The sequence below is a fragment of the Myxocyprinus asiaticus genome, chromosome 13 (assembly GCF_019703515.2).
Source record: "Myxocyprinus asiaticus isolate MX2 ecotype Aquarium Trade chromosome 13, UBuf_Myxa_2, whole genome shotgun sequence".
Classification (NCBI taxonomy): Eukaryota; Metazoa; Chordata; class Actinopteri; order Cypriniformes; family Catostomidae; genus Myxocyprinus; species Myxocyprinus asiaticus.
In genome coordinates, this window is record NC_059356.1 from 22,979,091 (window position 1) to 23,004,061 (window position 24,971).

Sequence of the window (24,971 nt, forward strand, 5' to 3'; positions counted from 1 at the left end):
GCCATACTGGCCCAGCCAGACTTGGTTCTCGGATCTGATGCTCCTGGTAGTAGCAACTCCCTGGTGCATTCCTGAGGTAGGATCTTCTCACTTAGGGGCAGGGCATGCTCCAGCACCTGCGGCCAGACCTCTGGAATCTCCATGTCTGGCTCCTGGATGGGACATGGAAGACCTAGTGGGTCCATGAAGTGGCATCTCTTTGCGAACTGGTGTTCTTCCCATGGGGAAGACCCACAGAGAAGCGCCGTCGGATCTGTGCTATCTTTCCTTCAGGAAGGGCTGGAGAGACGGCTGTCTCCCTCTACCCTGAAAGTGTACATGGCTGCCATTGCAGCTTACCACGACACACTGGACGGGAGGCCCTCACGACACCGCGACCTGATCAACAGGTTCCTCAAGGGCGTGAGGAGGTTGAATCCTCCTAGACTGTGACTGATTCCCTCTTGGGATCTCTCTGTGGTCCTACCTGCCCTACAGAGAGCCCACTTTGAGCCCCTGGAGCAGGCCAAGCTCAGTACTTTGTCTCTGAAGACGGCCCTCCTGGTGGCACTCACTTCCATCAAGAGGGTGGGGGAGCTGCAGGTGCTCTGTTACCAGCGAATGCCTGGAGTTCGGGCCAGCACACTCTCATGTGATCTTGAGACCCTGGCCCGGTTATAGGCCCAAAGTTCCCACCAGTCCTTTTCGGGACCAGGTGGTAAACCTGCATGCGCTCCCTTCAGAAGAGAAAGACCCGGCCTTGTTGTTGCTGTGTCTAGTTCACGCCCTGCGAATCTATCTGGACCGCACGCAGAGCTTTAGATGCTCGGAGCAGCTCTTTGTCTGTTTTGGAGGACAGCAGAAGGGGAAAGCTGTCTCCAAGCAGAGGCTAGCCCATTGGATTGTGGATGCCATTTATCTTGCATACCAATCTCAGGACTTGCCGCGCCCCTTGGGAGTCCAGGCGCACTCCACTAGAGGTGTTGCGTCCTCCTGGGCACTGGCAAGGGGGACCTCTCTAGTAGACATATGCAGATCTGCAGGTTGGGCTACACACCTTTTTCAAAGGTGATAATGTGCACCTTTTTGTCAGTTCCCTGTATCCGGTGAACCCCGGACGCCTCTAATTCTTAAGCACTCTTCGGTGACGAACTCGGCAGAGGAGTAACGACACCAGGCCCCAATACTTGTGGTATGCCCCATTTCAGGTGAGCCCGTGTGCATGGGCTCAGTGCTCCATGCGTGGTGATTCCCCCTTGGTAATCCCGTATGATGAGTTTCCACTGTTCGGTTTCCCCTTAGGTGAACCCTGTGTTTCCCCTCGCCAGAGCTTTCTCTGCCTCATCCACTGTGGCTGCGTATCCTTTCTGTACATAGGGTCCTCCGGTGGTACCATTCCATATGTGAACTTCCCCGTTGGTAAGTCCATGTGAGGTATTCTCCACATGTTAACGCTCTGGGGTCGACGGACGCGCTGGCGCATCCTGCTGGATTTTTTCAGCATAACAGCAGAAACGACTTAAAATACTCGGTCATTTTTGGGCATACAGATAAGTGTAAGACATCATTAGAAACTATGAAGGGTCTACTTTTATTTGAGTACACTCACAATAACAACAAAACCTTGTGCTTTTGTAAAATAAAGAAAATAAACAGGGTGCGCTTTCAGCCGTCTCTGTCTCTGCGAGCATCTTTCTGAAACACGTCACAAAAATGAAGTGAAACTCCACTAATACTTATCACACAAACATTAAACATATGTCTAAAGAAAGCTTAATATGTCTACTTTTAAATAAAATAATTCAAATTTAAAACAAATATTCTCATGCAATGTAATCTGTATGAAACAAAGCGATGTACATTTTCTCCTGGCTCAGCTCATTATCGCTAATGTGATCCCACCCACCAACAGAGCGCACTATTCATACGGTAATGTGCTGAGGCGGTCTATGCAAATATGCAAATGGTAAACGCCCCCACAACAATGCCTTAAAAAACATCAACTTTCATCATCAGATTAATTCACTTTCCTGCGCGTTTGGAAGATGGCAGGCTACACAGGTGAGGAAGCTCTACAGATGGTCCTGGATAGTGACGAAGAGTTCACATTTTCCTCAGAAGAAGAGCGGGACTCCGACGATGAACGTTTACATTTTGAAGAGCGACTTGATCCAGCCGGGGATACGATTCCGGATGAGTAAGTCATTTAGTTTTACTTACATTAGTTGACATGCTATTTTATATAAACATGTACATATTTTACTAGCTGGACTATTTCCAGACTTGCCAGCCAGGATTCAGAGTATTGACATTTGAAATATGTACTAATAGGCAAGTTTTAGTTACATTTAAATGTTGTTTCGGCTAAAGCAGGTATTTAAATTGTTTGCTGTATGATATAAATATGATATGTAATATGATAAAAATAATATGAATGTTTAGATTATATTTTAACTAGTGTTTATGCTGCCTCATTATCATCAACGAAGCTTGTGCTTGCAAATATCTGTTCAGGTGTAAATGTGTAAAATGTGCTGTAAATACGCCCATATTGGAAAATCAGCATATTAGAATGATTTCTGAAGGATCATGTGACACTGAAGACTGCAGTAATGATGCTGAAAATTCAGCTTTGATCACAGGAATAAATTGCATTTGACAATATATTAAAATAGAAAACAGTTATTTTAAATTGTAAAAATGTTTCACAATATCACTGTTTTTGCTGTATTTTGGATCAAATAAATGCAGCCTTGGTGAGCAGAAGAGACTTCTTTTAAAAACATTTAAAAATATTACAGATCTATAAACTTTTAAACGGTAGTGTAGGTCTAAAGTTTTTAAGTAAAGTCTTTATGTAAAGAAAATGTATAGTCAGATAATACATTCAATCATTAAGTCTCCTCACATTCATTCTCTCTCAGGGGAGAGGTCTTTGTCTCCTCAGGTGTGAATTACATCAATATTCATGATCATCCACACCTCCTCATATATGGCCTAACACTAAAAGTGTCTTACAAAAGTTAAATGACTATATTGTTTTGTATGAATGAGTGATCATGATGGTTTCACATCATTTTTGTAGCAAAAATTCTAGGCTACAAGATCCAGTTCTCAAAAGTCTTGTGAACAAATGTTTAGTATGTGATAAATGGCCTTATTTCAGTGACTTACAATTTTTGTTTTTTCAAAAACCATGCATAAACGTTATTTTCTCAGAAATACAAACATGTACATACATGTTGTTCACATATTATTATAGCCCAGTTTGTGCTGAATACAGTGTTATCAGATTTTAGCCATTAATATGTTTTTAAGCAACTGAAAAAAGCACAAATGTCAAGGCATGTCAAAACTTCTCCAGGGCCCAAAACACCCTCAGACCCCAGAGAGTTAACCTCCATCTGGTAGGATGTGGTCTCCGTTGTGCTCTCCTTCCTGGTGAGGGAGGAGCACTTCCCTGTGCTATTCTATAAAGTGCTCAGTGGGAAATTGCTTAACAGCAAATCAGGAAATGCACCGCCGGTAACCTACTTGGGTAAGTGCCTCCTCCCCCCTTAACGGGACTAGGGAGACGCCTTACCTAACTCGCTGGAAGGTCACGACGTGGTTGAGTGCTCGCTGCGAGGCACGCAGCAGTTTGCCCATGTCCACACTTCCGTACCTTGTGACGTGGTTCAGCGCCTGCGGCATTTCCTATAGGAAACCCTAGTGTCACTACATCGACACAATGTCAAGTGAATGACAGACAGGGAAGGTCTTGGTTACCGATGTAACCTCTGTTCCCTGATGGCGCTGAACCGGCCGCTGACATGGCCGGGACTCTATCGGCTCCTCAGCATAAATCTGAATGAGTGGTGCACGCCATCTCCTTTTATACCCCTATGTCTGGGGGCGGAGAGTGGCATGCAAATTCCACTCGCCAATTCTCATTGGCCTTTTCTATTTTAAGCACAGGTGATTGGGGCTCTCAAGATCGAACCCCTAGTGTCACTACATCGACACAACGTCTCGTTCGCTCCATCAGGGAACAGAGGTTACATCAGTAACCAAGACGTTTTATATATTCACATAGTTTTTTATTAAATTCCATCATTCGTAATGCTTTATGGGATTGTAGTTCGTGCCCACGTGAAAGACGGTAAGTACACAGGCTTGTACCTTTATTTGTTTGACTGATTTGCAAATACTTTTTTTGCTTCAAAACGAAACATGTTATATTGTGATTCACCTCAGAGTTGGTTGGTTTGGTTCATGGCTTAGAACTCTTATGGAGGATTTCATGAGTCTCATGTATTTCATGAGATTTCAAAAGTCTATGGAATAAATGAATGGGAAAAATACTTCTGGAACCCAGACGGCTGAAAAAGTGGGTGGTCACTGTTGTGCTCTATTGGCATAGACAGAGACCAGATACCAAAATTCAATTGACAAAATGGCAAGACAAAAAAACTGCCTCGTACTGTTGTTTTTTTTTTTTTTTTTTTTTTTTGGTGTAACCTACATTCAGGTTGTGTTCATGATGTGAAATAATATTTTTGACTTCCATAAAACCAGTTAATTTTAGATGTTACCAAATGAAGCACATTTTTTTGGTTAAAGTTTTCAGTGTAGTGTCTTTCCACAGATCCGTAAAAGTGCCAGTCAAGGGACTGATGATGGTTTTGCAGCACAGCGATTTACTTTACAAGTGGAATATTGATATAAAGAAAATCAAAACATGGCATTATTTTGTTTAGTCATTAAATTTGTGCTCAAAGTAATGCCAATTTCCTAAATGATGAAGATATTGAGGGAACATTGGTGCTGACTAGATAGTACTTGGATTCTCTGATTTGATCAAAGGAGGTGTTTGGCCTTTAGAGTCAATGGCGTAGGTTATTTTTGTTTATACACTCAGTTGTAACAAACAGTAATTTCTGTTTATAGTGCTATCTGATTAACCAATTCCTGGGCTCAAGTATTCACTATGTGAATGAATTGACATTACTGAATCTTGTGAATTTTTCAAGTGCTCAGGTCTTAAGATCACCAAATTTTAAACAATCTAAAAAATGCTTTAGGCATATACTGTATAAGTCTCATGCATTTCTATGAAGTTAAATGCATTAATGTTTCTTTTATTTTTATGAGCTTTGTCGAAAGCAGCCAAAAAGCTTATAATTAATTGAGGCTTAAGCTTCAGAAAAAGTTGTAAGATGAAATCTGTCCATTTAAAGCCATCCAGCATCAAAAGTTCTTTAAAAAAAATACAGGACAGAATACAAAATGTGTGTGTGTCCAAGGGCTTGAGTGGTGTAACAGCTTGTGCTGGCTGCTGTCCACAGAGCAAAGAGACCAGCAGCAATACAGAATTAATGAAGGCTCATTTGGATGAAACTCTCCATCAGAGTGTCATTCATCCTACACCAGAGACAGACTGATGTCTCAAATAGCCATCACTGTGTCTGGGGGAATCTAAGTGTGTTTATGAGGACTTTTTTTTAGGTTACAAACTGGTAATTACAAGGGTATTATGCTATAAATGTGGTTTATGAGGACATTTCTAGTGTCCCCATAATTCAAATCGCTTAAAAAAACAAAACATACTAAACAGTGTTTAATTGAAAATGTAATAGTTTTTGTGAGGGTTAGGTTTAGGGGTAGGGGATAGAATCTATAGTTCGTATTTAAAAATCATTATGTCTATGGAGAGTCCTCATAATGATAGCTGCACCAACATGTGTGTGTGTGTGTGTGTGTGTGTGTGTGTGTGTGTATATGAGTGTGCGGGCGTGTGTGAGTTTCTCTGAATACATTTGCATTTTTTTCATGTCTGAGTATGTTTCTGACAAAGAATATTGCTGTGTGTATGCTGCTTCTGTGCCTCTGAAAGTCTGGACATGGACCAGTGTGTGTATGCGTGTGTAGATTCATACATACCTCATACGCATAATCAAATATCTCCAGTATGGTCAGAATGCTTGCACCGATAAACAAACCCATCTGACCACCAATATCACCTGCAACAAACATGCATGTATGATTTAAAGGAAGAGAGAATGAAAAGATTAAAAAGTATTGTGCAGTGCTGTGTTACCTAGTAGACCTGCCACCTCATAAGCTTTCTTCTGCTCTATAGTCTCATAGTTCAGTGCCTCGAAAAACACATCCAGAACCAGAATATTGTCCCTGCAAAAACAAAGCAGAAAGATCTACTGTATTTTAGATGTTTTCAGTTATAGATTCAATGCAAATGCTTTGACAAGTAAAGCAAAAATGCTGTTTAACGCAAGACAATCACAATCAATTTAAACATATTTCATATTTAATACAGTGAATCTCAAATTGTACAAAATTGGGTCACCATTATGTTCTGATAAGGCTGTAGGACAATGCCAAATGAAATGATAAATACAACTAATCAAATAATTGTGCACAGTTAGGACAGCCAAAAAAAAAAAAATAATACTTCTGTCACTTGAAAATATACCTTACACTAATACAATATTTAGCCCACAGTGTACGTTCAGCTGTGTCAGACTGTTAAATCACACTTCTGCCTCTGTTTATGCATTACTCAGCCTACTGTAAATGCCATGTTAATAATTTAGCATATTATGCACTTTGTTTACTTTTGTAAAGTAAAATACAACTTTGTTTTTTTAAAACTTGGGTATTTTGTGGTTGGGTCGCAACTTGATGTCCAATGTAAAGTCTTGTAAAAAGCAAAACTACTTAAGAACCTCTGGTTTCATCCTGCTTTTATTCAACTCAGTAAATCAGCATTTTCAACCTTCTACTACAGTAAAAGTGTAATAAAACGCCACATCAAGTAAGACCTTCAACTCGATTTTGCCAAGTTGCAGGTGCCTGAGGTCACACAAACATGCTGGCACCCAGGAAGATTTACAGAGTTAGTAATAAACATTCACTTTATTCAAAATATGTATCAATGACTGAAATTGTATACATTAAAAGATACTAAAACAAGTTTAGCTAATTTCTGCAGAGACAGGTGCTTACAATACAGTAAAATATACTGTCTTTCGATAATCATACACCTGTAGAGCAAATACTAGAATTGCACAGAAATGTTTATCGTCCACAATTTGATTACAATGAGACGTCTCCATTGACAATCAAACACCTGCTAAGCAAACCGGAGCATTGCGGTTTTGTTTGCCTATATATCATTTTCCGATTGGAGATATCAAGCCGGAATATGCCACATCTGACTTGGAATTGAATATATGATATGTGGAGCAGGATTTTGGACCAATGTGATTTTTTTGAGGGCAGCTACCTTGTGCAATGTGACAGACATTGAAATAGAAAGCAAGCAACCAACAAAATGTACTGTTGCACATTGCCATAGCTGGTTGGGGTGGGGGCAGTGGTGGCTCAGCGGTTAAGGCTCTGGGTTACTGATCAGAAGGTCAGGGGCACCACATCATGGCTGAACCTGCACTCTGACCCCAGCTTAGCTGGGATATGAGAAAAAAAAAAAAAAAAGAATTTCAGTGTATATGTGCAAAATGTATAATGTGTGATAAATAAATAAATATAATATATATAATAGGAGAGAAACTCAAATGAACATGGACAAGATTTTTTTTTATACTTTTAACATGTATTGTGCCATACCTGGTTAGGACACAGTGTTGTTCTATGTCTCACATACACACACACACACATGCTCTCCACACCAGTCTCAAGACCTGGGTCAAAGGCAAGTTGGCTGTTATTAGATGTTATTGGCTAAACTGCAACAGGGTTTACCCAAAAACCCTACAATAAAGAACACAATCACTGAGAAAAAAAAAAACACATCTCTACCATTCATAATGCTATAAGAGATACATTATTCTTGTGTGACCAATAATTCGAGTGCATGTGTATGCATGCGTCCAGGAGTTAAAAGTAAGTTTACTTGTTTTTTTTACCATCATAAAATGAAGCAGTCTAGAGAAGCTTGTCTCTCTAGTGGGACACCAGAATGATGATATGCTGTCTACTTTATGCTGATTTAATTGACAATGTGCTTGAGCAACAGCTGTGTGTGTGTGTGTGTGTGTGTGTGTGTGTGTGTGTTATATAGAGTGAGTGAGAGAGTCAGTATTCCCAAAAGCTCCACATCTCAGACACATCAATCAAAAGCTCATCTCTTTGATGATGAACTAATGAAAGAAGACATGATATCTGTCTCTATTTTGAAGAACAGTTTCCTGAATCTTCCTGACAATGCAAAAGTGTTCTCAACTAGTCAGCTAAATGTCTGCAGGAGTAATAAAAATATCTCAGAGCCATATCAAATTTCTTTGCATCCTAATGCTGCTCTTATTGTAGACAAGAATGTCTAACTATTGAGATTATATTTCAAACTTCAAACACACAGGGTAAGGTTCTTTGACACAAGTAAAGCTTTAGTCCTAGAATCCAAAGTCCATTTCCTGTTTAGTCATGGACAAGGTGTAGTTTTTGAGAAATGGACCTATGATTTAGAGTGATACTAGTCTTGGCCTCTGACGGCATGACCAGAGACTGCCCATAGTCTGTTACAGCCTGATCTCACGACAACTGTGTGACTGTGACGACATTTTTGCAAAATGACATTACATGGTTTCTTATACGTATTCCCAAGTGAAATATCCACTGTGTGCCACTAAAAGCGAGTAAAATTTAATCCCAAACAGATGAAATTTAAAAGAATAATGGTTTAAAGGTTTAAATCAACAAAACCGACATCGCTACCCTAACCTTAATTCTAACCGATAGTTTCAGAAAAAGCAAATGTGATATGAAAAACAGATGAGGGTTTCAAGGCTAATGCTCTTTCGAGTGTTAAATCAACAAGACCTACCTACCTCCCTACCTTTAACAGTAAAACCTAAACCTAACTGATAGTGTCAGAAAAAGCAAATGTGAGATGGAAAACAGATGAGGTTTTTTAAGGTTAATGCAATATCGAGTTCTAAATAAAAAAATAAAAAAATGACCTCCTTACCTTAAATCTTACAACTAACCAATAGTGTAAAAAAAAAGCAAATGTGAGATGAAAATTGATGAGGTAAATCAACAAAATGTCTTCGGTTACACATGTAACCTCGGTTCCCTGAAATGAAGGGGACGTGACATTGCGTAAACGCTATAGGAAATTCCTTCTCCGACGACCTAGTTGAAGCCCTTGTACAATATTGCAAATCCTGTGATTAGCAATGGTGTTTGAGCCCCACCCCTGGCCTATATAAGCGGGTCCAAAATCACCATTTCTTTAGAATTTTCTGACTGAGGGACAAGAGCGCATACCTCGTACCTCAAAACTCTTAAGTAGTAGTGTGGCCAGCTTATGCACAGTGTTGGGGAGTAACAAAATATATGTAATGGGAATACGTATTTAAAATACAAAATATAAGTAACTGTATTCCACTACAGTTGCAATTTAAATCATTGGTAATTAGAATACAGTTACATTCTGATTACTGAAGAGATTACTGCATTTTATTGTCATTTGTTTCATTTAATATTTAGTCCTTTCAGATGGAAAACATTTATACATATAAATGATGCGATCCAAAGTGCATTTGAACAGCGGTGAACACTTTCTTATGATGTGTTACATTCATACGAGCAGACAGAGAAGTTTGAAGTAAGTTTGGAGCAGAAGAAACAGAAATAAACCTTGTGTAAATTGTCTGCTTTACGATAAGCTAAAATGCTATTCTAGCCATTTTACATGCACGTTACCAGGCACCGTAACATTTTTCCCCGGAGATAAATGGTTTAGTCTGACAAATCATGGAGCCAAACAGCAAAAGTCTGTATTCCACACATTTAATGGCAGATGCACAGGCTGCACGCTCTTCTCATACATGAGAAAATTAACAAACCATTAGCGTCACAAAACATAAAAGTATAATAAAGGTCAGGGAGAGCAGATCGGTCATCATCCTCCTACACCTGCACACAGACTGTGTAGTAACTTTCTAATTACACAGCACACGCATATGCAAATGAGATGGTCAGCGCTTTAAAGGTACCTGCATACTAATAGAATGCATGTAAATACATTGTCTTAATCATTACAGAACATATTTATTTATCAAGAAAATTCATGTTGGATCTCTGAATTTCTTTTTTTTCTAGTAAGACCTATGATATTAGGGCAAAAAAATCATATTCTTGATAATAATTTTTTGTATTGTTTTCCTGTAAAAATATCTAAAAATCCTTAAAACAAGATCAGTTTGATTTATCTTGTTTTAGAAACAACACTGCATAAGATATTTAGGTTTTTCAGAGAATGTATTTTTAACATGTGTATTTTGTCTTACTGTACTGGCAGAGTTTTTATAGTCAAAACAAGTGAAAAAATCTACCAGTACTGAAGAAGTAATCCAAAGTATTTAGAATATGTTACTGACCTTGAGTAATCTAACAGAATACGTTACAAATTACATTTGACAGCATGTACTCTGCAATCTGTAGTGGAATACATTTCAAAAGTAACCCTCCCAACCCTGCTTATGCATTGTCTTGTTCCCTTCGTCTCAGGTAACTGAGATTACATGTGTAAACAGAGGCGTTCCCTTTTGATTACGGCTCACTCAACTTTGCGTAAAAGCTACGGGGAATAGAGTCCCATCACGCCACACTTCATGACGTCATTGCCCCAGAGGTACAAACACTTGAAAAATAATATGTATAGGGAGTCACAGGCCAACAGGGCGGTGACTTATTAAAGACATGTTTTCAAGTGTATAGATTAATGAATAACTACACATGGTAAAAACCAGATGGGAAGTTAATCGAGCCTGGGAATCTGTATGAACCATATAAATACACACAGTACAAATTTAACTACATCACAACCAGAGGTTGGGAAAGTAGGTTTTATTTCTATTGGAAGTGCTTGTGACTTCTAAGGGGGGTAAGTTCAACAACAGCCTACATACAGGGGGCTGTATCAAAATAAATGAGGTAGCCCGTCCGTAATAAAGAGCTTGGGCTCACCCGCTGAATGTTGGAATAATAAGCCCTCTAGACAGAAAGAACCTGTGAAGAGATAGATGCCTAGTCTAGGTTGTAAAACCTCGCAAATGTGTTTTGTGAAGACCAACCTGCTACAAAACATATGTCCTGCAAGGACACACCATTTGTCCATGCCCATGAAGAGGCCTTACCTTTAGTTGAATGTGAGAGAGAGAGAGAGCCTTTTGTGCATCCTTCATAACAAACAAAGAGCTGATCTGACAGCCTAAACTGGTAGGTGCCCTTTACATATGTGTGTACTGCCCACACAGGGCAAAAAAAAAAAAAAAAAAAAAAAAAAAATTATAGACTGCTCATCATATGAATTAAATGGTGGGGGAAAGAATGCTTGTAGGTAGACCATCTGAGCCCTGAAGGCCATGGATAGAACCTTAGGCACATGGCCTTTTCTGGGTTTGATGGTGGCTTTTGAAAGACCCGGCCAAAATTCCATGCATGAACAGTCGACTGACAGCGCCTGCATATCACCCACCCATTTAACTGAGGTCAGAGCCAACAGGAATGGGGTCTTTAGAGAAAGCACACACAACTCAACAGATTCCAGTGGTTCGAGTGGGGGGGACTCATGAGTGCTTTCAGCACCAGGTTTAAATCCCAAGTTTTCCCAAGACTGTAGCATGGTGAGGGGGGTTTAAGCGCCTTGCTCCCCTAAGGAACATTATGACTAGGTCATGTCTGCCTATAGAGGAGCCAGCCTCTGGGGTGTGATATGCCAAGATAGTCGCTACATAGACCTTAAGTATTGATGGGTTAAGACCTGCGTCCAGCAGCTCTTGAAGGAATGTAAGAATCATCTGAGAATTCACTGGGTCCTTGCAACATGAAGAGCATCAATTTGCGCACCCACGCCATTTCAGTGTTTAGAGGCGTCTCGTGGAGAATGCTCTAGCCTACAAGATGGTGTTCATTACCGACTGAGCCAATTCTGGCTTCTACGATGGGCACCGTTCAGGGGCCACATGTACAGGTTCCACAGCTCCTGCTAGGGATGCCAGATCGTGCCCTGTGCTTGAGAGAGGAGGTCCCTCCTCAGCAAGGGCTGTCCAGTCATCTCCGGAAACCAGGGCTGATTGGGCCACTTAGGTGCAACCAACAAAACCATTTCCTTGTCCTCTCGGACTTTGCAGATGACAGAATGGAGTAGGCGTTCTGGGGAAATACATACTTGTGTTTCGCAGGCCATTTGCAGGCCATGGCATCCACCCCAAGCGGGACTTGGGACATGGAGTACCAGAGAGGACAGTGGGCGTTCTCCGGGGAGGCAAATAGGTCAACTTTGACTTTGCCGAATACTTCCCAAATCCTCTTGACTGTCTGAGGTCCCTGGCATGACAGCAGATCCGCTCCGCAATTCAGGCCACATGACGTGCACAGGGAGAGGAGAAGGTGCTGGCTCCACAGGAGGAGGTGCTGCGCCAGGCTCATCATTGGCAGCGATCAAGTTCCACCCTGGCGATTTATGTACGCCACCAATGTCATATTGTCCGAATGAATCAGAACGTGGTGATTCACTATGTCAGAATGAAAAGCCTTCAAGGCTAGGAAGACAGCTAGCAGTTCTAGGCGGTTGATGTGCCACACCCATTTTGCACCTGTCCAGGTACCGAAAGCCGGGCGTCCATCGGCCAACGCACCCCAGCCTGTGTTGGACGCATACTTTGTCACCACTTTTCGCCTGAAAACCTGACCCAGCAGAACACCCTGCTGGTAAAAGTCTGGAGCTGTCCATGGTGCTAGAGCAGCCAAACAGCAGCGGATTACACCAATGTGCATGCGCCCCTGGCTCCAGGTGTGTCATGGTACACAAAGATTGACCCAGCAATGAAGAGGTCTCATGTGCAAAATACCTAACGTTATGATGGTGAATGCTGCCGCCATAAAAACCAGCATTTTTTTTAAATGTCTTTAGTGGAAATGTTTTTCCAAGTTTGAACTGAGATGAACACAGAAGAATGGTCTGAATGCGCTTGCTCGTGCGGTGCGCACACATGCTCACATGGTCGAGTCAAACCCCCAAAAAGGAGATCTGTTGGCTGGGAGAAAGCGTGCTTTTTGTCCAGTTGAACAGAGACCTAGGCTGTTCAAATGGCAAAGTAGCAAGCCTCTGTGCTTGCACAGCAGAGCCTCTGATCTGGCTATTAATAGCCAATCGTCGAGGTAATTCAAAATGCGCACACTGTTCAGTTTCAGTGGGGTAAGCTCTGCATCGATACATTGCCTGAACGTGCAGGGAGCCAGAGACAGACCGAAGGGAAGGACTTTGAATTGATACGCAGTTCCCTCAAACGCGAATCACACGGATGTGCGATAAGATCCGTTATCGCACATCCGTCAATCTTCAACCCTGACCAGTCCCCCAGTCCCTGCTGCTGAAAAATACCCCCACAGCATGATGCTACCACCACAATGCTTCACTATTGGGATGGTATTGTGCAGGTGATGAGCAGTGCCTGGTTTCCTCCAGACATGACACTTGGAATTGAGGCCAAATTGTACAGAATCTTGCTACAGAAAAGTGCTTTTTTGCAACTCCAAGTGGGCTTTCACGTGTCTTGCACTGAGGAGAGGCTTCCATCTGGCCACTCTGCCATAAAGCTCAGATCGGTGGAGTGTTGCAGTGATGGTTGTCCTTCTGTCAGTTTCTCCCATCTCCACATATGATCTCTGGAGCTCAACCAGAGAGACCATAAGGTTCTTGGTCACCTCTCTTACCCTTAAGGCCCTTCTCCCCGATTGCTCAGTTTTGCCAGGTGGCCAGCTCTAGGATGAGTCCTGTTTGTTACAAACTTCTCCCATTTAAGAATTATGGAGACCACTGTGCTCTTGGGAAACTTCAATGCAGCCAAAAACATTTTGTTGCCTTCCCCAGATCTGTGCCTCGACACAATCCTGTCTCTGAGCTCTGAAGGAAGTTCCTTTGACCTCATGGCTTGGTTTTTGCTCTGAGACCTTATATAGACAGGTGTGTGCCTTTCCAAATCATGTCCAATAAATTGAATTTGTCACAGGTGGACTCCAATCAAAGTGTAGAAACATCTCAAAGATGATCCAGAGAAATGGGATGCACCTGAGCTAAATGTCAAGTGCATAGCAAAGGGTCTGAACACTTATGTCAATGTGATATTTCAGTTTTTTCTTTTTAATAAATTTGAAAAGTTATCAAAAATCTGGTTTTTGCTTTGTCATTATGGGGTATGGAGTGTAGATTGATGTGAAAAATGAAAATAATTTAAAGCATTTTAGCAAAAGGCTGCAACATAACAAAATTAAGGGGTCTGAATACTTTATGAATGCACTGTATGTATAGTGGTGGGCAAAAATATTGGCACCCTTGGTAAATATGAGCGAAGAAGGCTGTGAAAAATATGTCTTTATTTTTTATCCTTTTGATCTTTCATTCAAAATATTCACAAAAATCTAACTTTTAATTGAAGTAAACTAATTGAAAGGGGGGGAAAAGTCTCGTAATTAAGTATTTTTCTCCAAAACACATTTGCCACAGTTATTGGCACCCCTAGAAATTCTTATGTGTAAAATATATCTAAGTATATTCTCATTCATATTTTACATTTTTTTTAGTACACCTGGGTGACAAGGGACATGAAATTGTTCAGCCATGACTTCCTGTTTCACATGGGTATAAATATGAGGTAACACACAGGCCATATTCTCTTAATCATCCATCACAATGGGTAAGACCAAAGAATAAAAGTTATGTGCAGCTAAATGTTGTTGAGCTTCACAAAATGGGAAGTAGCTATAAGAAAATAGCTAAAGCATTCAAAATACCCTTTTCCACAATCAAGGTAATATTTAAGAAGTGCCAATCAACTGGAGATGTTACGAATCTGCCTGAAAGAGGACGTGTGTCTATATTGTCTCCATGCATGGTGAGGAGGATGGTTCGAGTGGCAAAAAATTCTCCAAGGATCACAACTGGAGAATTGCAGGAATTAGTTGGGTCTTGGGATCAGAAAGTCTCCAAAACTACAATCAGACATCACCTACTTCACAACAAGTTGTTTGGGAGGGTTTCAAGAAAAAAGACTCTGCTCTCATCCAACAACAAACTCAAGCATCTTCAATTTTCCAGACACTACTGGACCTTCAAATGGGACTGGATTCTATGGTCAGATGAAACAAAATATAACTTTTTGGCAGTAAACACCAGAGATGAGTTTGACACACACAGAGATGTAGCCATATAGTAGAGTACCTCATGTCCACGGTTAAATATGGTGGTGGATCTTTAATGCTGTGGGTAGGAATGCACTGATCCGATACCTGGATCGGTATCGGCTCCGATACTGACGTTTTGAAGTGGATCGGGTATCGGTCCGACAAGCCCGATCCAAATCCGATACTGTTAGTCATGTTCGTTACTGTCAAGCTAAACAAATTACATAAAAGAACCATTAACACACAATTAATGTAGTTCATATGACTCATGCATTTTATTCAAAGCCACTTGAAGATGTGCGATAGCTCTGTGAATCACAAAAGGCTGTGTTTTACAAGTAAATATATAAAATGCATGTACAACACCAGCGCATTATTGAATGGCGCTGCTCTGTTTACACACACTATTTTTAGCCTTCACATGGTGCACAACATTTGAGCGCTACTCATGAACAACATCTCAGATATAGATGCTCAATAGTTTGGTTCACTTATATACATTTAGAACGGCACCGGAGGTGCATTTTTACCAGAATTTGAATAAGAAGTGAATTAAACTACAGTGAACTTGCCTATAAACAGACACATACAGGACTTCCTGGAGAGTTTAGAATGTCAATATAAAAGCGTGAGGGTTTAAAAGTTAAAGGTGTCATGGAGAGACTCACGGAGGCAGAGATATTTACTCAGTAGCAGGGTTTATTGAACAGATGATTGAAAGAGTGATGTAAACATTGTGAGTAAATCCAGTTGAGCAGAGTGGCAAACAGCAGGTAATATCGAGACAGGGTATAGACACGATGAAGAGATAACTCACAACAGTCTTATGATACTCGCAGGCAATAATGAAGACACAGGTATGTCTGACATAGTAGAAAGGTCTGGAGTCTCAGAGATACTATCGATGAGAACAGACAAAGAGTGTGTGTGAAAGCGGGGTATATATGCAATCCTAGATTAGCCACTGATGATATGCAGGTGTGTGTAATCAGAACTCAGGAGAGAGTGAGCGCTGACAGCAGTGAGGAAGAAAGAGAGAGAGGGACAACACTGGTATTGGATCGGGATCGGTATCAGCCGATATTGAAATTTCCGATATCGGAATCAGATCGGAAGAAAAAAAGTGGTATCAGTGCATCCCTAGTTGTGGGGCTGTTTTTATGCCAGAGGTCTTGGACATCTTTGTATGGATGAATGGTCTCAGATCACTTGCCATGTGTTCTACAACATCATTAGACATTATAGGAGAAGACTGTGAAGGAAGGTTGCACAAAGTATTGAATAAAAGGGTGCCAATAATTGTGCCACACATATATTTGACAAAATATTTGTTTTTTGATAAAACTTGGAATTATTTGATATCTAGTTGAGGACAGATTTTTGTGAATATTTTGAATGACAGACCAAAAGGATAAACAATAAGGATATATTTTTAACAGCCTTCTTTTCTCATATTTACCAAGGGTGCCAATATTTTTGGCCACCACATGGGTATATATATATATATATATATATATACACACACACACACACACACACACACACACACACACACACACACGGTTGGGAGGGTTACTTTTGAAATGTATTCCACTACAGATTACAGAAAACATGCAGTAAAATGTAATTTGTAAGGTATTCTGTTAGATTACACACGGTCAGTAACATGTTCTAAATACTTTGGATTACTTCTTCTGCACTGGTAGATTTTTTCACTTGTTTTGACTATTAAAAACTCTGTCAGTACAGTAAGATAATATACACGTTAAATAAATATATATATATATACATATATATATATATATATTTATATTTATATTTATATTTATATTAAGGCTGTCAAACGATGAATTTAATCGGAATTAATTGCATATTTTTTTTGTAGTTAATTGCGATTAATCGCAATATCTTTATAAACATGAGTGAACAAAATATGCTTCATCCAGATGTATTTTTCAGTCATCCACACAAAACCTACCCCACAAACAGAGATGAACCACAGAAAATGAACACAGCACAAACCAATTCAAATTATGTACAAAATATTGCAGTTGTAAGTGTATTATGACAGGATTTATTTGCTTCTTTTAATGGAGTTTTGATAGACAAGCAAAGAAGTCTGCACTGTCATTTATAATTGACTACTCTGTGCAAAATACATTAAAAAAAACTCCTTTTAGACCCTGGTCACAATTGTAACCAGTGAGATTAAACAGGTTAATGACAGTTTAGATTACCTGCTGGGTTCCAGCAATGTCTCCAACTTCTGCATTGGCTAGTGCACTATCAAACAGAGATGCTGTGACAGAATCTTGGAGAAAGCAGCAGGGATTCTGTTAGCCGGTAATCAGTACCGCCGCTCCCTATATGTATATTATGCAGTCTGCGTGGGGCACCAACTCCCTTGGGGGGCACCAGAAACTCCACTGGCTGCCCTTACTCATACATTATATTTTATTCAAGGACCCGGTAGCAGTCGCGGAACACAGACGACTGCCTTGCGCTCGCACTTTTACAGTACAAGGCAGGTGTTCAAATGGCAGCTGTCTTGCCTCTGCAATGATGTTAAAGAGGTTTTCCCCCGCATTATTCTCTTATCACGATTCAACTGCGTGCATTTTTCCGCGTGCATCCGCTTCCTATTTTTATTGCAATTAAACTGCGTACATTTTACAGCGTGCACCCTTTTTCTCCTCTGTGTTACACAGATTATTGCATCGATCTCAAAGCACCACTTATCAAGAACAACCATAACAACAAACAATTGCATGAGGGATTCACATCGATCTCAAACCCTCGCTGCTCAGGAACATGTAACAACAACAAACAATAGCAGTAAGTCATGGCATCCGCTCATGTTATTGCTTCCTGCATTACATGCCACATGTTTACTATAGCTTCTTCCGTCAGCAGTGAGGGATTCACATGTGGTAAATGTAAGGAATTAGTCAGGCTGATGGAGATGGTTAATGAGTTAGAGACCCGCATCCGAATGCTAATGGAGGTCAGTGAAAAAGAGAAGCCGGTAGATACTGTTTTCGGATGCGGGTAGAACAGTGAGCAACACACACGCTTTGGTTCTAGCTCCAGAGCCCCCACAGTAGGACGTTTGGGTGACATCTCGGCAGCATACTCGCTCAGCAAAGTGACACCACTCTCCCGTTCCTGTTAGTGTTTCCAATCGATTCTCCCCACGCAGTGATGCATCCACTGAGAATCATGTTTAAAGAGCCTTGGTCATAGGTGATTCTATTGTAAAGAACATGGAAATAGAGACTCCAGCCACCAACGTTAAATGCATTTCAGGTACCAGAGCATCTGACATCAGATAAAATTTTCAAGTGCTGGCTAATGCTAAATGTAGATTTTCTAAAATTGTTATTAATGTCGGCACTAACGATGTCTTGCTTTGCCAGTCGGAGATCACTAGAGATAATTTTAAAATGATGTCAGACACTATAATATGCTCTGGCCCTCTCCCTGCTTGTTGTGGTGATGAGGTTTATAGTAGATCAGTGTCACTGAATGGCTGGATGTCTGAGATGTCTGGAGAATAGCATAGGATTTATAGACAATTGGAAGAGTTTATGGGGTAGACCTGACCTGCTAAAGAGACACGGACTCCATCCCTCCAGGGAAGGTGCCGCTCTCCTCTCTAGATGACTAACATGGGAACAGGTCAGGAAGCAGACAAACTGGCTAATCCGAACCTCTGCTAGCTGCCTTGAGATGTCACACAGGTCACATAAACTATGACACATAGAGACTGTATCACCTAGATATCATATAGAGACTGTGTCTGTTCCCCGAACTACCAAACACAAACCCCTTACTAAATCATTTAGAAAAAAAATGTATTAAGGTAAACATCATATAAAGATAGGGCTATTAAACATTAGATCTCTTTCAACCAAAGCACTAATTGTAAATTAAATTATTACAGATCATAATTTGGATGTGCTCAGATGAATATGTTAGTTTAAATGACTCTACTTCCGCAGGCTATTGTTATAAAAATTAGCCTCGTCTGAAGGGCTGAGGAGGTGTTGCTACAATTTACAGTGACGTTTTTGGTGTTACTCAGAGTATAGGATATACAGTAAGTTTAAGTCTTTTGAACTAATAATGCTTAATGTGACACTGTCAGATATAAATAAAAAAATCACTGTTGTCTTTTGCCCTTGCTAGAGTATATAGATCACCCGGGCCTTATTCTGATTTCCTTGTTGAATTTGCAAAAATCTTTATCAGATCTTGTAGTTACTTTAGATAGAGCTTTAATTGTTGATGACTTCAACAATAGATAATAAAAATGACACATTGGGATTAGCATTTATTGATATTCTCAACTCTCTTGGAGTCAGACAAAATGTGACAGGACCAACTCATCGCCATAATCATATGCCAGATTTAATTCTGTCATATGGAGTTGATGTTCATAATACAGAAATTCTACCGCAGAGCGATGACATCTCAGATCATTAGCTCATCTCTTGTATCTCTATCTCATACACTGAGTAAGCCTCAAAGTCTAGAAGAACTTGATGAAATAACAGAAAATATAAATACAGTCTTCTCTAGCACTCTTGATAGTGTCGCTCCCCTTCGATTAAAGAAAATTAAAGAAAAAAGCCCCACACCATGGTACAATGATCACACTCATGCTCACAAGAGAGCAGCTCGGAAAACAGAGTGCAAGTGGAAGAATACAAAATTAGCGGTACATGGAAGGGTTGTGTCTGTAGCTACAGACAGGCACTAAAAGCTGCCAGGTCAGCATATTAGAAAATATCATTGAAAATAACCACAACTATCCTTGGTGTTTATTCAGTATTGTGGCAAAATTGGTTAGGAATAAAGCCTCAACTGAACCAGATATTCCGTGGCAGCACGATAGTATGATAATATTGAAATAATCAGAAATAAAATTGGAATTATGCAATCAACTGTAATAGTACATCAGAAAACAGTGTCCCATAATTTTCCTCACGTGCAACTTCAATCCTTCACTGTCATAGGTCATGAAGAGCTAACAAAACTTATCCAAACATCAAAAGCCACAGCATTTATGTTAGATCCAATACAAACAAAGTTCTTAAAGAGGTATTCCCTGTAATCTCATACCATCTTCTTAATATTGTTAACTCCTTGCTATCCTTAGGACATGTCCCAAGAAACTTTAAATTGGCAGTTATCAAACTGCTTATTAAGAAGCCACAACTTGATCCTGGAGAATTGGCTAATTATAGACTGATTTCAAATCTACCGTTTATGTCGAAAATACTAGAAAAGGTTGTGTCCTCCCAATTATGTTATTTTCTACAGAGAAATAGTATATATATGAACAATTTCAGTCAGGATTTAGGCCACACCACAGTAAAGAGACTTCACTTAGAGTCACTAATGACTTGCTCTTATCATCTGATCGTGGCTGCATTTCTCTTCTAGTGCTTTTAGATCTTAGTGCTGCCTTTGACATGATAGATCACAACATTCTCTTGAATAGGCTAGAGAATTATGTTGGCATTTGTGGACTTGCATTAGCATGGTTTAGGTCCTTTTTAGCAGACTGTTACCACTTTGTCTGTCTAAAGGAGGAATTGTCAAATCAAACATATGTTACGTCTGGAGTAACACAGGGATCAGGTTTAGGGCCTCTGCTTTTCTCCTTATATATGCTTCCCCTGGAAGATATTATCAGGAATCATGGAATAAGTTTCCACTGTTATGCTGACGGTACCCAACTTTATATTTCTTAGAAACCCAAAGAAATTTCACAATTCTCAATGTACTGTTACATCGTCTTCAACAGTAAAGAATTTAGGTGTTATATTTGATACCAATATGTCATTTGAAAATCAAATTTCCAATGTTTGTGGAACAGCATTCTTCCACCTAAGAAATATTGCTAAGTTACGAGACATACTCTCTATTGCTGATGCCGAAAAACGAATTCATGCGTTCATGACCTCAAGACTAGATTATTGTAATGCATTACTGGGAGGATGTCCAGCAAGTTCAATAAATAAACTTCAATTGATTAAAAATGCAGTAGCCAGAGAGCTGACTAGAACCAAGAAATATGATCATATTAGCCCCATTGTATCGTTGTTGGATTGGCTACCTGTTAAATTTCGTATTGATTTTAAAATTCTATAACTAAATACAAAGCTTTGAATGGTTGAGCTCCACAGTTCTTAAGTGACCTTCTACCATGCTATATTCCTTCACATTCATTACAATTGCAAATCTCTGGCCTGTTAATAGTTCCTAGAATATCAAAATCCACAAAAGGAGGTAGATCCTTTTCATATTTGGCTCCTAAACTATGGAATAGTCTCCCTAACACTGTTCGGGATGCAGAAACACTCCCTACGTTTAAGTATAGACTAAAGACTCATCTATTTAGCCAGGCATACACCTAATTTATTCTTCACCACACAATTAGGCTGCTTTAGTTAGGTCTGCCGGAACCTGAAACATTGATCATGATCTATAACTCTGAAAAAAATGTAATGGCATCTACGCTAATATTATTCTATTTGTTTCCATGTCTCAACTTGGGACTCCTGAGGTCACCAGAACTGGCTGGATCCAGCTCCATTCCTGCTTGGTATCGGACTCCACTGCTACGTGTCTCTGAGTGATGACGACAAAATGCAGCCGGTGCCAGCCAAACATCACTTCAGTCTATTATGATGCCAACTCCAACCATAAGACATGGGATACTTCATATGCCTTTGCCTGAACCTTGGATTTACGATAGACCTCACCGAAATTATCAGCCGATTGAACTGCGAAGCACCTCACTGATCTCGGCCTGCATCACCTTTGTCTATTGATGGACAACACTCTTAAAATGGAATACATAGACTATCAATAAATTGCCAACAAAAGACTTCATCAGCCAACTAACAAAGGACAATGCATCTATATGAACTTCTGCAGTTAATCCAGGATGAACTTCAAAGACATTAGTCATTAATCTTACAGTTCTTACAAAATCTTTGTTTATACACTGGCCCTTAACACTTACTTAATCATTTTAAACCATGACTTGCACTGCACATAAATAAGTAATATTGACATTATATTCATGCTGTTAGCCAGATGGGAACTGGCCCCCCACAGTGAGCCTGGTTTCTCCCAAGGTTATTTTTCTCCATTAACCAACATCTTATGGAGTTTTGTGTTCCTTGTCACAGTCACCTTCGGCTTGCTCACGGGGTTTCTAAATACATTTATTATTTAATTACTTATTTTTATACACACTTCATAATCGTATTTAATCAAACTACACAATGATGACTCCAAGACTTTATAGATATTACGGTTTCATTTTCTGTTAATGCATGATTTTCTGTAAAGCTGCTTTGAAATGATGTGTGTTGTGAAAGGAGCTATACAAATAAAAATTACTTGACTTCACTTGACTTGATGTTACAATGTTAGGAGCTCTATCTGTGCTTTGCGGGCATGTTCTACTGTTATGCTACGTTGATAAAATGCTTGGCACAGGTTTCAGTGAGCATAATGTCTCCCACCATCTGTTTTCTCGATGGTCAATGCGTTCGACAGCACGACTAATATATATATGACTCAGGCGATGAGTCATCCTGTCTGCGTCTGCAGAGAAGATCCTGTCCGCTGAAGAAGTATAATCTTGATGGCGAAGCAAAAAGGGCTTTCAAGATGAGGGTTGACGTCACTGTCTTGAAGGAAGAAAATTCTGAATTTGTTTTTAATTTCGCACCTGCTTATATAGGCCAACTGCATGCCTAAAAGGGCAGGGCTCAAACACCATTGCCAATCACAGTATTGGCATTATTGTACAAGGGCTTCAACAAGGTCCTCTGAGAAGGAATTCCCCATAGTGTTTACGCAATGTTGAGTGAACTGTAATAGAAAGGGAACCTACCTCCCTACTCTAAACCTTAAAACTAATCCTAACCGAAAGTGTCATAAAAAGCAAATGTGACATGAAAAACAGATGAGGTTATGATACATTAATGCTCTTTCGAGTTTTAAATAATCAAAAACTACATCCCCACCCTAAACCTTAAACTGAACTGAAATTGTCATAAAAAGCAAATGTGACATGAAAAAATTGCTGAAGAAACCACATCAATTTATGGTGCTTCTATAAGACTTTTGGCTCATGCGCTGACTTCTGTGCTCTTCAGGACTCGTACCCTGTCCATTGCATCGCAAATGCAACACTATCAATTGAGCTACCGAGCAATTTGATTACACTCAAACAAGCTTGTGAGTACAGTTATGTAATTCAAACGTTAACATGTATCGTCTTAAAAGTCATGTATTAAAAGTATTTAGATGTCATAAGATAGCATTGTGTGAGGAACAGGGTGAAAAGTGTTTATGAACTGTTAATCTGCTGTTTTACTCTGTGAAAGGGGATAAAAGTCACTCTTGTAGCACCTCTAGTGTTCATTTCAACAGGATTTCAACAAGTGATATGATACATATGAGTCATGTAAAAATCTTCTTGTAAAATTAAAGAAGCATGAGCACTATAGTACAGTATAGTAACAGGATTTGTGGGGTGCGGCAGTTAGCCTAGAAATTAAGATGTTTTTACAAGGTACAGGGCTAATATAATAAGTCTATCAGTCTATTTGGACAGACAAAATTTGTCAATGTTATCTGTACAGCTGGCCACGGACTGACATGTCCTGACGAAGGCAGTTGGTCTGCCGATACACGTTGGCTTTTTAATGTTTGTTTAATAATTTGAGTTTATTTCCTTGTGCTTCTATTAATGTGGTATCATCTATTTCAAATAAACCCACCCCTGTCTCTTCACATATCTGGGAGATCTCCTTCCTCTCTAAGTGGGTGATGCTAGAATAAGCTGCAATGTGGCCCAGACTTTATGTTTTACTAAAACGTTTGGCTCTGCAAGACTATAGCGCTAGCAACACTGTAGAGGGCAACAACAGAGGCTGTCCTTGTTAAGAAGTGCACACTTGTGATCATTAACAATGCTGTATCTCTGTGATCTTAAATCTGAGGTGCTACATTAACTGGTAATTTCCCAAATTGGTGGCAGTAATTAGGTGTGTAAATTTGAAGGATAAAGCCCGCAAAGGGTATAATGAAGAAAACAATTAAAAAGTTTGGAATGTGCTGAAGAAGTTGCAACACTACGTTTAAATACTTCATAAAATGGATGCTGAATTCAAAGTCATTTTGATGTTTTTGTGTGGGAAGTTTGTTGTAACAGGGACATTTGGTGTGTATACTCACGTGATGTATTTCTCAGATCTGTTGAACTTCTTCTCCAAGTAGCGTGCAGAGGTTTTACTGGGGATCTTGACCATAGAAAGTTCTTTGTTGTATCGTGTCATGTTACAGGGACTCCTGCAGATACAGTTAGTGCCTTCAACAGCCGAAAGAGCAACTAGAGAGAGATCAGAAGGGTGTGTGGAAGAGAGAACAGAGGACGTAAAGGAGAAAGAGGAAAAGAGAAAATGAGAAGAGACAGGAAAGGTTGGAGAGATGAAAGGGAAACATATACGGTATGTCAGTTCTTCAGAGTTCTATATAGTATACGACATCCCTGTAGAACAACTGACAAGGTAAAAAACATGCAATTGTCATATCCTTCTCTTCCCATGGAGGGTTTGTTCAATGTCTTCACACAAATACTAACACACCCAAAGCGATCTGAATGGTATAATTAAACTTTTGGCCTTGTCAAAACATTTTTATATCGCTGTTGTCAACTCTTGACGGCTTGGAAGCAATATTACCTGTTGCAC

The 24,971-nt window shown here is 39.9% G+C and overlaps 1 protein-coding gene across 2 annotated transcripts in view; it reads right to left on the reverse strand.

Moving 5' to 3' along the window:
- LOC127450817 (acid-sensing ion channel 2) overlaps window positions 1-24,971 on the reverse strand; it is a 731,245-nt gene that overhangs the window by 8,662 nt on the left and 697,612 nt on the right. For both annotated transcript variants that reach the window (XM_051715203.1, XM_051715202.1), the window contains 3 exons: window positions 24,457-24,610; window positions 6,059-6,150; window positions 5,902-5,981 (listed from right to left, as the gene is read on the reverse strand). In XM_051715203.1, the coding sequence (XP_051571163.1) occupies window positions 5,902-5,981; window positions 6,059-6,150; window positions 24,457-24,610 (326 nt within the window). The remainder of the gene's footprint in view (window positions 1-5,901; window positions 5,982-6,058; window positions 6,151-24,456; window positions 24,611-24,971) is intronic.